This window comes from Scyliorhinus torazame, chromosome 16 (assembly GCF_047496885.1).
Source record: "Scyliorhinus torazame isolate Kashiwa2021f chromosome 16, sScyTor2.1, whole genome shotgun sequence".
NCBI lineage: Eukaryota > Metazoa > Chordata > Chondrichthyes > Carcharhiniformes > Scyliorhinidae > Scyliorhinus > Scyliorhinus torazame.
The window spans coordinates 36,956,166-36,971,153 of NC_092722.1; the positions used below are offsets into that span (position 1 = coordinate 36,956,166).

Genomic DNA, 14,988 nt, shown 5'->3' on the forward strand with positions numbered 1-14,988 from the left:
TTTTAATCATTTGCCAACTAGAAATGTACATTATATTCTACATTTATGGGCTATGTAATGTTCAATACAAGTTTAGCGTAACTTCTTAACTCTATTCCTTTAGAAATTAGACTTAATTTGCTTTTGTTATGACTATTAATCTTATTTTCCTGATCAGCATTTACCAAAATACATAAATTCAAATTCATTTGTCAGTTATTTGCCCATTCTGCATGTTTAATATCTCCTTGTAATTTGTTGAAATGGTGTTGCCCTCAAATTTTTAAAAAAGTGTAGAGTACCCAATTTATTTTTTCCAATTAAGGGACAATTTAGCATGGCTAAACCACCTAAACGTGCAGATCTTTGGGTTGTGGGGGTGAAACCCACATAAACATGGGGAGAATGTGCAAACTCCTCACGGACAGTGACCCAGAGCCGGGATCGAATCTGGGACCTCAGGGCCGTGAGACAGCAGTGCTAACCACTGCGCAACCATGCTGCCCTCAAATGTATCTTGTGATCACCTGTAGAGACCGATGACTTTGAAAAATATATTTGAATTCTTTGTGACCAATTTAAAGGAATCTCTCAATATTCCATGTTTTAAGACTTTTACTATAGCAAACAAATTAAAAGCAACATTAACAAAGCATTATTTAGTAGGTAAATAATACCTTAAACTATGGAAAAGATGACCTTTATTAATGCTTTAACATGACTGATAACCACACCCCAATGCAAAATGCTCTCCAAAGATTATAGTCTTTATAGGAAACAGCTCATATGCACTTCCAACTTTCAATGGGTCCATGTCTTTATCGCTTCATCGAATGACAGTCAAAATACACTTCCCTCCGTTTTTGGAAAATTTCCAAACTGAATACTAGCAATAATCTTTTTTTAAATAAATTCAAGAGTGCCAATTCATTATTTTTTTCTCCAATTAAGGGGCAATTTAGTGTGGCCAAACCACCTACCCTGCACATCTTTGGGTTGTGGGAATGAGACCCACGCAGACACGGGGAGAATGTGCAAACTGCACACGGACAGTGACCTGGGGCCGGGATTGAACCCGGGCCCACGGCACCGCGAGGCAGCAGTGCTGACCACCACCATTGTGCCGCCCCTGAATACGAGCAATAAGGGCCACTCCAAACAATTGTTTTTAAAGGGACAATGAAGCATGGCCAATCCACATAACCTGCACATCTTTGGACTGTGGGACGAAACCCACACAGACACTGGGAAAACTTGCAAACTCCACACAGACCATCGTCCAAAGCTGGAATCGAACCCGGATCCCTGGTGCTGAGACAGCAGTGCTAACCACTGTGCCACCATGCCACCCTACTTACACAACATATTTGCAGGGCAAATCTTCCAGAGTCTTTACAGTCACGCAATGCATCTCTTCAACCGGACACTGTCCTCCCACCTGCATTCAAGCACTCTCAGCCTTTTCTCTGCTGACCACAGCAACTGCAACCTTTTGTCTCAGACCTTTCTCCATCCAAAAACTCCGAGGCCAAAAGGCAGTTAACCAAGCCTTTGTTTTCAGGTGTGACCATTTTGCACCTTACTCACAGTAAATCTCACCCTGAGGAGCCACCACACCTCACCCCACTCCCATGGTAATCAAGACGCCTAGGTTTATTGGTGGGCAGAATTCAAAGCCGATAATTAATGATATTAAATCATTAATTCAGTAATCAACAGGGTGAGATCTGGGACCTTCTTCAGTTTGTAATTTTCGGTTTAGTTTGCCACTGAAGGAGTTCCTAAACCTGACTTCTTGGTCTAATTTCTGGCGATGGGAGTGAAGAATATGTCCCGACCAGGCTGAAGAATGATAAAACATTTTATTTATTGTTTTATAAATTTAGAGTACCCAATTATTTTTTTTCCAACTAAGGGGCAATTTAGCGTGGCCAATCCACCTAACCAGCACATCTTTGGGTTGTGGGGGCTTAACCCACACAGACACGGGGAGAATGTGCAAACTCCACACGGACAGTGACCCAGGGCCGGGATTTGAACCCAGGTTCTCAGCACTGTAGCCCCAGTGCTAACCACTGCGCCACTGTGCTGCCCCTGAAGAATGATAAAATATCAAATGTCAACCCATAAGAGAGCTGGGAGCAGGTTTGGCATTTCTCCATTTGTTTCCCAACTGAAAAATCAATGAAATAATGAATTTGAATATTGTGAGAAAGCCAAAAACAGAAGCTCATGGAAATGCAAGTTACTTCAGTGAGTTTAATATATTCACTCGAGTAATTTCTAAAAAAGAGATTGCTTTACGCTGCCATCTGCTTACTAATATGAAAGAAGGATTATAGAGTGGGCACCTCACTTGCCACAAGTGTACCTTGTGCTGTATCAGGCAGTGAGCAGAGAACTCCCAAAAGAAAGCCACGTGCTGTAGTTCAGACTCTTAACATTCTCTGCTCCCCCTCACCCGAACACACACACCTCGGGCTGATGTAGGTTAGCGTATTCTTCCACGAAACAACATCTGATCTGCTTTGGGGGGGGGGGGGCAAGAAAGGATATACAGCTTGGAATAATGAAAATTTGTTTTGATTTCAGATTTTGGAGGCAACATCAATGTTGATACTATTTCCACGTTCATCGATGGTGGTGGAAATGTATTGGTTGCTGCAAGCTCAGACATTGGTAAAAGAAAAAGGAATAATTGTTACATTTGAAATGTGGTGATTTTGGTAATGTAAAGAACATCAAGTGTTATTTTATGCATTTTAATCTTAGTAAAGAAAGAACTAACTTGCATCTATAAAGCCTATCAATATATTGGGATGTCCCAAAATGACCTACAATAAATCAAGTGTTTTGACGTGTCATTATTGTTGTAATATGGAGAATGTGGCAGCCAATTTGTGCACAGGAAGGTCCCTTAAACATTACTGAAAAAAATGACAAGATACTTTACCTTGGTGATGTTGAAGGGCGGCATGGTGGCCTAGTGGTTAGCATTGCTGCTTCACGGCGCTGAGGACCTGGGTTCGATCCTGGCCTGGGTCACTGACCGTGTGGACTTTGCACATCCTCCCTGTGTCTGCTTGGGTGTCACTCCACAGCCCAAAAAGATGTGCAGGGTAGGTGAATTGGCCACACCAAATTGCCCCTTAATTGGCAAAAAATAATTTGATACTCCAAATTTAAAATTTAAAAAAAAAATCTTGGTGATGTTGACTTGGACACCAGCAAACTCCGCTGCTCTTCAGATAGTGAGTGCCCTGAAATCTTATATACAGCCATTCAAAGGGGTAGAGAGAGCTTCAGTTTTAACATCTCAACGGAAAGAAAATAATTGCAACCCTGCAGCACCCTCTCAATACTGTATTTAAACGTTAACTTAGATTATGTGCTTGAGTCTCTGGAGTAGGGGGGGGGTGAACACACGATTCTCTGACACACTCAAGACTGACACATTATGCAAACATTAATGGAAATATCTGTATATCCATTAAAGGTTTAATTGTCTCATTTTGATCCAAAATCTTAATTTAGCAAATTTATAAATTATGATTTCTCAGAATGAATATGCTGTAAATTGGCAGTATAGACTTGTTTTCATTAATTGGGAACAAAATTATAGATACAGATTATCTGTCGTTGGCTGTTCCTGGACAGATCTTTCCTCCTCCAGAGTTATATGACCTAAATAAAGAACAGAAATAGTTCTGCCATCCTATTTAGTGCGGGGTCTTTGTGTCCCTTTAGAATAGAAATGCAGCTAACACTGCATGGAGGTGATTCTTTCCCTGCCTGCTTCACCGTCTCCTTTACCGTCCTATTGAAAACTGGACTCAGTAGGGATAGAATGGTGTGGGATAGCAGTAATCTGTATGGATAGCAATGTTCCCATTGATCTATTTACCGGCTTTGATAATTAAACGAAACATCTAGTGGATATAGTGTTATATGAATTGGAAATCTGGCCCTTTTAAGTAGCTGGTCGATACTATTCCTTCATCTGATCTGTATTTCCTGAATGTGTTTTAAGCAAGTGAATTTTCCCGTGTCAGAAAGTACAATAATTTAAGGTGATGCTGGTTGGGTATCAATAGGAACTGAATATTTTAATGCTTTTGTCGGCCTCCCTCTGCTCAAAATAAATTTATCTCCACTGACTCCACCTACTTTAGCTTATCTGTTCAGTTAGGGCATCTCCACAAATGCTTCCAATTTCCCTTTTATAGAATTTACAGTGCAGAAGGAGGCCATTCGGCCCATCGAGTCTGCAACGGCTCTTGGAAAGAGCACCCTACCCAAGGTCAACACCTCCACCCTATCCCCATCACCCAGTAACCCCACCCAACACTAAGGGCAATTTTGGACACTAAGGACAATTTATCATGGCCAATCCACCTACCCTGCACATCTTTGGACTGTGGTAGGAAACCGGAGCACCCGGTGGAAACCCACGCACACACGGGGAGGATGTGCAGACTCCGCACAGACAGTGACCCAAGCCGGAATCGAACCTGGGACCCTGGAGCTGTGAAGCAATTGTGCTGTCCACAATGCTACCGTGCTGCCCATGATTTCCCCATATATTTGCTGCGATTTCAATCTTATTCCTCATCGCCATTGATACTTGTCTCTAATCCACATGCCACCATAACTGTCACAAATCCTCCGTAAACAGTTTGTGTGCCACTGTAAAACCAAATACAGCCCCCAAAGGTTCATAATTTTTTTTAGACTTCAGATTCACTTGGCCTAAAGAATTCCTAATCTCTCAAAATTATACATGTTCCCTCCATCTTTCACCCACACCCATCTACATATTCCAAAATCATCAGCTATAGACTCTGGAACGGTTCCTGCAGATTGGAATATAGAAAATGTAGCCCCACTACAGTCAGGTCCGCGACTTTATGACATTCAAGTTACAACGAATGGCACTGAACGTTTAAAAAAAAAAAAAAAAAAAAAAAAAAATTAATGCCCTGTTTCGACCTTTTAATGGCGATTTCGACTTTACGAAACCACACAACTAACTGTTATGTTCTGCCTTTCTCAATCTCGGGAACGGCAAATTGCTTCTCATTTAGCAGAGAAGTTTCTTTGAAAGTGTAGGCACTATTCTGTCATGGGAAGAAGTACACTACTGTAAGGCGATTATATGGACGCAAGATTGCACAAACTTTTCACTGTTCAGTGAAAATAGGTTATTGAGCCTTGGTTCAGGAACCAATCCCCCATTTAAAGCAATGTTTGTATGGGGAAACAGGTTCCGACTTACAACGTTTCGATGTACGACTTTATTTTCAGGAACCAGTTGTGTTCTAAGTCCTAGGGCTGCCTGTATTTAAGAAAGGAGAAAGAAAACGGGATCTACAGACCTGTTCGCCTGCCAGTAGGATGGCAAATGCTAGAGTCTATTATAAAGAATGTGACACTTGGTAAATAATGGTAGGATTGTGCAGAGTCAGCATGGATTTAAGAACAAAAAATCATGTTTGACAAACCTATTAGTATTTTGAGGAGGTAACTTGCAGAATAGATCAGGTAAAACCAGTGGATGTGGTGCTTTTGGATTTTCGGAAGGCTTTCAATAATGTTCCACACAAGAGATTAGTAAACAAAATTAGAGCACATGGAATTGGGGGTGCTGACATGGATTGAGGATTGTTTAACAGATGGAAAACAGAGTATGAATAAATGTTGGCAGGTTGTGAGTCGTAGAGTACCGCAACTGTCCGTGCTTGAGTCCCAGCTATTCACAATCCATGTCAATGAATTCGATGTGGGAACCAAAAGAATACTTCCAAGTTTGCTGATGACACAAAACTAGGTGGGAGGGTGAGTTGTGAGGGGGATGCAAAGAGGCTTCAAGGGGTTTTAGACAGACTGAGTGGGCAAGAATATGGCTGATGGAATATAATGTGGAAAAATGTGAAGTTACCCACTTTGGTAGGAAAGTCAGAAATGCAGAGTATTTCTTAAATGGTGAGAGATTGGGGAGTGTTGATGTCCAAGGGAACCTGGGCATCCTTGTTAACAAGTTACTGAAAGCTAAGTGCAGCAAGTAATGGAGAAAATAGTATATCGGCCTTTATGCAGAGGATTTGAGTAAAAACGTGTCCTGGTGCAATTGTATAGTGCCTTGGTGAGACTGCACCTGGAGTATTGTGTGTAGCATTGGTCTCCCTAAGAAAGGATATAGCTGCGATAGAGGGATTGTAATGAAGGTTCATTGGACTGATAGCTGGGAAGGCAGGATTGTCTAAATGAGGAGAGATCGAGTTAACAGGGCCTGTATTCTCCAGATTTTAGAAGAATGAGACGTGACCTCATTGAAACATACAAAATTGCCACAGGGCCCGGCAGAGCAGATGCAGGAAGGATTTTTCCCCTGGCTGGGGGTCGAAAACTGTGGGACGTTGTCTAAGAATAGGAGGCAGATTTTTTAGGACTGGGTTGAGGAGGAACCTCTTCACTCGGAGGGAGGTGAATCTTTGGAATTCCCCACCCCAGTGGGCTGTGGAGGCTTAGTAATTGAGTATGTTCAAGACTGGGATCAATACATTTCTAGATAGTAAAAATATCAATGCATATAGGGATAGTGCAGGAAAATGACTGCGGTACAAGATGAGCCACAATTTAGTTGAATCGCAGAGCAGGCTCAAGGAGCTGAGTGGCCTACTCCTGTTCTTATGTCCTATGATAACAGCTCTCTGTAGAGTTAATTGTGGAACAAAACAGCAAGATCATCTAGGTGCTGGGGCAAGAATGAGGGACGTCATGGGTGGAACAGGATTACATTTGCAAAGGTGGGAAACACTGAAATTTGAAATGGCACAGTTTTTGCAGGTTCTTTGGGGTTGGGGTAAGGAGCGGTGAAGGGTGAATGCAGCTAGAAATTTCCAGTATCCCTGAAGGTGAGTTTAATTTTTGTATTCTTGTTTACAGGGGACCCTTTACGAGAGCTGGGAAGTGAATGTGGAATTGAATTTGATGAGGAGAAAACGTCTGTTATTGACCATCATAATTATGATATTTCTGATCCTGGCCAGGTAAGGACGTAGGAAAAAAGTAATGCTTGATTTAATAGTAGTGTATTCTTCACAAGGCAACCTGACTAATGATAGGGAAGGTCACTGCAAAGTGACAGCAATTGAATTTGAACATTCTTCCTTCCCCCCCCCCCCCCCCCCCCCCCAAAAAAAACAATCTGAAACTGTAGATCTTAAGACTTTAGCTTAATACGTGATTAATTTTACCTCTGTTAAACTGAGAAATGTAAGTTTTCTTTTTTTAAATTAATTTACAGGATGTGGGCGTCACTGTCTAGTCAGCATTTATTGTCCATCCCTAGTTGCCCTTCAGAAGGTGGTGGTGAGCTGCCTTCTTGAACTGCTGCAGCCCCTGAGGTGAGGTGTAGGTACACCCACAGTGCAGTTGGGGAGGGAGTTCCAGGATTTTGACCCAGCGACAGTGAACAAACGGCGATATATTTCCAAGTCTGGGTGGTGAGTGGCTTGGAGGGAAACTCCAGGTGGTAGGGTTACCAGGTATCTGTTGTTCTTGTCCTTTTTTAGATGGTAGCGGTCGTGGGCTTGGAAAGTGTTGCCTAAGGAACCTTGGTGAGTTACTGCAGTGCGTCTTGTAGATAGTACACATGGTTGCCACTGTTCATCGGTGGTGGATTAAATGTTTTTGGAAGTGGTAGCAAACAAGCGATCTGCTTTGTTCTGGATGGTGACGAGCTTCTTGAGTGTTGTTGGAGCTGCACTCATCCAGGCAAATGGAGAATATTCCATTACGCTCCTGACTTGTGCCTTGTGGATGGTGGACAGGCTTTGGGGGGGGTCAGGAGGTGAATTACTTGACGTAGGGTTCCTAGCCTTTGACCTGCTCTGGTAACCACAGTATTTTAAAAAAAAAAAAAAAAAAAAAAATTAAAAAAATTTAGAGTACCCAATTCATTTTTTCCAATTAAGGGGCAATTTAGCGTGGCCAGTCCACCTACCCTGCAAATCCTTGGGTTGTGGGGGCGAAACACACGCAAACACGGGGCGAAGGTGCAAACTCCACACAGACAGTGACCCAGAGCCGGGATCGAACCTGGGACCTCGGCGTCGTGAGGCAGCAATGCTAACCACTGCGCCACCGTGCTGCCCCTGGTAGCTCAATATTAACATGGCTCATCCAGTTCAGTTTCTGATCAATCGTAACCCCCAGGATGTTGATAGTGTGGGACTCAGCAATGGTAATGCCATTGAATGTAAAGGGGAAATGGTTAGATTCTCTTTTGCTGGAGATTGCCTGGCACTTTGTAGCCATTTAAGTCCGGATATTGTCTAGGCATTTCTGCATTTGGACTTGGATTGCTTCAGTATTTGAAGAGTCACGACTGGCGCTGAACAATGTACAATCATCAGCGAATGGTAATGCCGTTGATGTCATGGGGCGATGGTTAGATCTTCTGTTGTAGAAGATGGTCATTGCCTTGCACTTGTGTGTCCTGAATGTAACTGGCCACTTATCAGCCCAAGCCTGGACATTGTCCAGGTCTTGCTGCATTTGGACATGGACTGCTTCATTATTTGAGGGGTCGTGAATGGTGCAGTCATCTGGAACATCCCCACTTCTGACCTTATGATGGAAGGGCAGTCATTGATGAAGCAGCTGAAGATGGTTGGGCCTAGATCACTACCCTGAGGAACTCCTGCAGTGATGTCCTGGATCTGAGATGATTGACCTCCAACCATACCTGTGCCAGGTATAACTCCAACCAGCGGGGAGTTTTCCCCTTGATTCCCATTGACTCCAGTTTTGCTTGGGCTCCTTTATGCTATACTCGGTCAAATGCTGAAGGGCAGTCACTCCCACCTCACCTCTGGCATTCTGCTCTTTTGTCCATGTTTAAATCAAGGCTGTAATGAGGTCAGAAACTAAGTGACCCTGGCGGAACCGAAACTGAGCCTCTGTGAGCAGGTTATTGCTGAGTAAGTGCTGCTTGATCGAGCTGCTGATGATCATTCCAGTACTTTGCTGATGATGGAGAGTAGACTGATAGGGGGATAATTGGCTGGGTTGTATTTGTCCTGTTTCTTGTGTACAGGACACACCTGAGCAATTTTCCATATTGTCGGGTAGATGCCAGTGTTGGATTTTATTGGAACAGCTTGGCTAGGGATGTGGCAAGTTCTGGTGTACATGTCTTCAGTATTATTACTGGAATATTGTCAGGGCCCATAGCCTTTGCAGCATCCAGTGCCTTCAGCTGTTTCTTCATATCATGTGGAGTGAATCGTATTGGCTGAAGACTGACATCGGTGATGCTGGGGACTTCCGGAGGAGAACAAGATGGACCATTGACTCGGCATTTCTGGCTGAAGGTTATAATAATAATCTTTATTATTGTCACAAGTAGGCTTACATTAACACTTCAATGAAGCCACTGTTAAAAACCCCTCCGTCACCTCACTCCGGCGCCTGTTTGGGAACACTGAGGGAGAATTCAGAATGTCCAGTTCACCCAAAAGCACGTCTTTCGGGACTTGTGGGAGGAAACCCATGCAGACACGGGGAGAACGTGCAGACTCAGCACAAACAGGGACCCAAGCCGGGAACCAAACCTGGGACCTTAGTGCTGTGAAGCAGCAGAGCTAACCACTGTGCTACCGTGGTTGCTACCAGATGTTAGAAAGGAGGACTTTGCAGAGTTGACAGGACTGGGTTTGTCGTTTCCGGTGCCTAGGTCGATGCCGGGTGGTCCGTCCTTTTTTGTCTTTTCGTAGCGGTTGATTACAACTGAGTAGTTTGCTGGACCATTTCAGAGGGCATTTAAGAGTCAACCACATTGCTGTGGGCCTGGAGTCACATGCAGGCCAGAACAGGTAAAGACAGCAGATTTCCTTCCCTAAAGAACATTATAGTGAACCAGATTGTTTTTTATGGCAATGTTTCCATGGTCATCATTAGACTTTTGATTCCGGATATTTTATTGAGTTTAAATTCCACCATCTGCTGTGGTAGGATTCGAACAACAGTCCCCAGATCATTACCCTGGGCCTCTGGGTTACCAGCGACAATATCACTTGAGCCATTGCCTCCTCTAGTGCTGAGAAATGTTACGCATTTCCAATTTTGCAACCTAATGTGAGCATCAAACTCCTCAGTCAGCTATGGGACATATATTTAATAAATTCTAACAACTTTCAATATATTTTTAAAGTAAGAAGTCTTACAACACCAGGTTAAAGTCCAATAGATTTGTTTCGAATCACTAGCTTTCGTAGCGCAGCTCCTTCATCAGGTGAAGGAGCTGTGCTCCGAAAGCTAGTGATCCAAAACAAACCTGTTGGAGTTTAACCTGGTGTTGTAAGACTTCTTACTGTGCCTACCCCAGTCCAACGCCAGCATTCCCACATCATATTTCTAAAGTAATCATGAATTGTGCCACAAAGTGGTTAAAAAGAACAGTTAAATAATCTCAAAGACTGATTCATAAGAAAGAAAAGTTGACTCTAAATGCCTCTTTGTTTCCAAAGCATACACTGATCATCGCTGACAATGAACAACTGCTGAAGGCTCCCACTGTTGTGGGGAAACAGCCAAAGAATCCCCTTTTATTTCTGGGAGTTGGGTAAGTAGAAAAGGTGTTTCTTGCTCTTTTACTTTGTAGGCAAACAAAATCAACAATTGGTTACAAACTTGACTGTGAAACACAGCTCTGTTATGATTTCGAGGTGGTACAGTGGTTAGCACTGCTGCCTCATGGCGCCGCGGACCGGGTTCCATCCCGGCCCTGGGTCACTGTCCGTGTGGAGTTTGCACATTCTTCCCGTGTCTGTGTGGGTCTCCCCCCCACAACCCAAAGATGTGCAGGTTAAGTGGATTGGCCACTCTAAATTGTCTCTTAATTGGAAAACACAAATGCGAACTTGGAGGCATATAGAATGAATACGAGAACAAGTCGTACTGGAGAAATACGCTGAAATTACAACAACTTAAAAATAACAAGGAGAAAGGAGGTTGGCAGCATTCAGAGGGATTTATTATAATATTTTTTAAAATTTAGAATGCCCAATTCATTTTTTTCCAATTAAGGGGCAATTTAGCGTGGCCAATCCACCTACCCTGCACATCTTTGGGTTGTGGGGGCAATACCCACGCAAACACGGGGAGAATGTGCCAACTCCACACGGACAATGACCCAGAGCTAGGATCGAACCTGGGACCTCGGCGCCGTGCTGCCCTAGATTTATTATAATTAACTGCAGTATGTGCTATATACTGTTAATTGGAACAGACCAGATTGTAGTGAGTGTAGGTAGTTTTAACGTTTGCCATGTTGGGAGCGTAAGAGTAAGGAATATCCATAAACTAAGATGGAAAAGAAAGTGATTTGACCAGCCAAAAGGTATTTAGTCATGTGAAACTCAGCCAGAAGGCTCATCAAATGATAAGGGTGTTGTGGAATTGAAACATGTTGTTGTACTCTTTGATCGCTCAGTGGTGAAGCCATGCTAATGAAGGCAGCTGATCTTTAGTGGGAAATTTAACGTATTGGCCTGTGAAAGAAATTCTCTTGATTGGATGATTTTTAAAAATGTGATGATACGAACCAACTATATGTTGTTTGGACTCTTATGACTATGAAAAGTGTGGCACGTGGCATAATGGTTAGCATTGCAGCCTACGGCGCTGAGGACCCTGGTTCGAATCCCGGTCCTGGGTCTCTGTCCGTGTGGACTTTGCACATTCTCCCAGTGTCTGCGTGGCTTTCACCCCCACAAGCCAAAGATGTGCAAGTTAGGTGGATTGGCCACGCTAAATTGCCCCTTAATTGGAAAAAATATAATTGGGTACTCTAAATTTAAAAAAAAACTGTTCCTACTGAGTCTTTGATGCAGCAAAATTCCCAGATGCTTTGCAGTCGCGGGTCAGGCAGGAGGGGAGAAATGATGGGAGCTGTCAAAAGGCATCGAGGAGGCTGGCTTTGAGGCAACATTATGGTGGGGAGTTGGAGATGTAACAAAGCAGCATGGAAAATCTAGGGAACATTCCAGAGTGTGGAGGAGAGATAACGGAAGGACCTTCCAGCATTGATAAAGTGAGTGGGAGACATGGAATGGGTGACCACCATGCAGAGCAAGAGGACTAGGCAGGCAGTGCCGAAGTGGCCCCTCGGGAGAAAGCCGCAGTAGTCACTTTTGTTGCACCACAGTGTGCAGAGGAGTAAAAAGTATCAGAATGCAATAATAATAGTTATTGAGGATTCAATTATAAGAGGAATAGATGGGTGTTTCTGTGGCAGTAAATGAGACTCCAGGATAGTATGTTGCCTTGCTGGTGCTAGGGTCAAGGGTTTAAGAGTGACTACAGGACATTCTGGAGGGGGAGGGTGAACAGCCAATGGTTGTCGTACATACTAGTACAAATGGCATGGGTTTAAAAAAAATGATGAGGTGCTGAAAACAGAATAATAAGGAGCTAGGAAGTAAGTTGAAAAGCAGGACCTCAAAGTGATCTCAGGATTACTATCAGTGCCACGTGCTAGTCAGAGCAGAAATAACAGGATATATCAGAAGAATACATGGCTGAAGACATGGTGCAATGGGAGGGTTTCAGATTCCTGGGACATTGGGACCGGTTCCAGGGGAGGTGAGACCAGTACAAACTGGGCAGGACGGACTGGATCTGATGTCCGAGGGGAGTATTTGCTTGAATGGTTGGGGAGGATTTAAACTAAAATGGCAGGGGGATGGGAACCTATGCAAGGAGTCAGAGGAGGGGGAAGCAAGGTCAAGAACAAAAGGCTAAAGGAAATGAGAAAAATGCTGATGATAATCGCTTAATGTCACAAGTAGGCTTCAATGAAGTTACTGTGAAAAGCCCCGAGTCACCACATTCCGACGCCTGTTCGGGAGGCCGGTACGGGAAATGATGAGCAGAGAAACCAAGAGCCAGAATCAAACGGGGCCATCGTGAAAAATAATGGGATGGGACAAGGAATGTAAAGAAGTCGAGCCTTAAGGCTTTGTGTCTTAATGTGCAGCGTATTCGCAACAAAGTGGATGTATTAATCGTGCAAATAGATGGAAACAGGTAAGATATAGTCGGGATTACGGAGAAATGGCTGCAGGTTGACCAGCGATGGGAACTGAACATTCTGGGGTTTTCAGTATTTAGGAAGGACAGACAAAAAGGAAAAGGCGGTGGAGTTGCATTGCTGGTAGTGGAAATTAGTGCAATAGTGAGGAAGGATATTCGCTCCGACAATGTGGAATCTGTATGGGTAGAGCTGAGAAACACCAAGGGGCAGTGAGAGTTGTATATAGACCGTCGAGCTGTAGTGGTGATGTTGGGGAGGGCAGTAAACTGGAAATTGGAGACTCATGCAATAAAGGAACATCTGTAATTATGGGTGACTTTTTTTAATAAACGTTTTATTGAGGTATTTCTTTGGCATTGTAACAGCAACAAAATCAACAATGTACATAACAAGGAAAATATTAACATAGTGCAAATACCGCCTCCCATTCCCACAAGTCCTACCATTGTTTACCCCCCTAATCTATGCTAACCTAACCCCCCCCCCCCCCCCCCCCCCCCCGGGCGCCAAAGGCCCTCCTCTATCTCTCCCCCCAACTCCTCCTCCCACTTGTGCTTCAGCTCCTCGGTCTGCGGCTCCTCCGAACCCATAAGTTCTTTATATATGTCCGAGATGAGTTGCTGGAGACCCAGACGGCCCAGGGGGTGGCGCACGAGGCGCTCCACAAGAAATGGCAGGAGCGGTTCAAGGAGATGGAGAATCGGTCGAGGCGGAAGAACTTGCGGATTCTGGGCCTCCTGGAGGGGCCGGACGTGGGGGCCTATGTGGTCACCATGTTGAACTCGCTGATGGGAGCGGGGTCCTTCCAGGGGCCCCTGGAGCTGGAAGGAGCCCATAGAGTGCTGGCGAGGAGGCCCAAGGCTAACGAGCCTCCGCGGGCGGTGCTGGTGCGGTTTCATCGGTTCGCTGATCGGGAGTGCCAAGGTGGGCCAAGAAGGAGAGGAGCAGCAGGTGGGAGAACGTGGAGGTTCGAATATACCAGGACTGGAGTGCGGAGGTGGTGAAGAAGAGGGCCGGGTACAATCGAGCGAAGGCGGTGCTGCACGGAAGGGGATGACGTTTGGCATGTTGCAGCCGGCGCGACTGTGGGTCACCTACAAGGACTGGCACCATTATTTTGAGTCTCCGGAGAAGGCGTGGGCCTTTGTTCAGGCCGAGAAGTTGGACACAATTTGAGGGTCGGGATGGGCGTTTGGGGATTGCGGTTGATGTGTTACATTTTAAGGGGGGTCCTTTGCTCTTGTTTCTTTTTGGTTCGGTTAGGGCGGGTTCGGCACTGTTTTGGTTGGGTCTGTCGGGGGGGCTCTTGGAGGGGGGTAAGCAAATGGAACAGGGGTGGATGGCCGGCAGGGGGGATGGGGCCCCGTGGGGGAGGGAGAGGCCCAAGGGGGTGAGAGGACTGGGCCTGTAAAAGGAGCTGCGTCAGAGGTGGCGGGGCCGGGTAGGTGGAAAGCGCGGGCTTTTTCCCGCGCTGAGGACTGGAGGGGGCGGGGCCGGGGTGGGGAAGTGAGGGTTGTTTCCCGCGCTTGGGATGGAAGGGGGAGGTGGAGAGCCTGCGGATGGGGAATGGAGGAGGAGGGTGTGTCACAATGGGAGGAGTCGAAGGAGAGGCGGGAGTAGCCGGGGTCAGCAGAAGTCAGCTGACTTGCGGAAGTGCAATGGGAGGAGTAAAGCAGCTAGGAGGGGTCCTAGCCGGGGAGGGGGGGTGGGGTCGAGTTGCTGCTCCCATGGTCCAGGGGGAGCTGGAGCGAGTAGGGGGGGTCGGGACGGGTTCTGCCGCCGTGGGGAAAGGGCCGGTCGTGGGGCGCGGGCCTGGCCGAGGAGGGGTTATGGCTAGTCGGCGGGGGAGGGGGGCGGGTAGCCCCTGATCCGGCTGACAACCTGGAATAAAAAGGGACTGAACGGGCCGG

At 45.4% G+C, this 14,988-nt stretch overlaps 1 protein-coding gene across 1 annotated transcript in view; it reads left to right on the forward strand.

The window, feature by feature from the left end:
• Positions 1-14,988, forward strand: part of ddost (dolichyl-diphosphooligosaccharide--protein glycosyltransferase subunit (non-catalytic)) — a 35,467-nt gene that overhangs the window by 2,367 nt on the left and 18,112 nt on the right. The window contains exons 3-5 of the mRNA XM_072478273.1: positions 2,572-2,658; positions 6,925-7,028; positions 10,512-10,606. Of these exons, the coding sequence (XP_072334374.1) occupies positions 2,572-2,658; positions 6,925-7,028; positions 10,512-10,606 (286 nt within the window). The remainder of the gene's footprint in view (positions 1-2,571; positions 2,659-6,924; positions 7,029-10,511; positions 10,607-14,988) is intronic.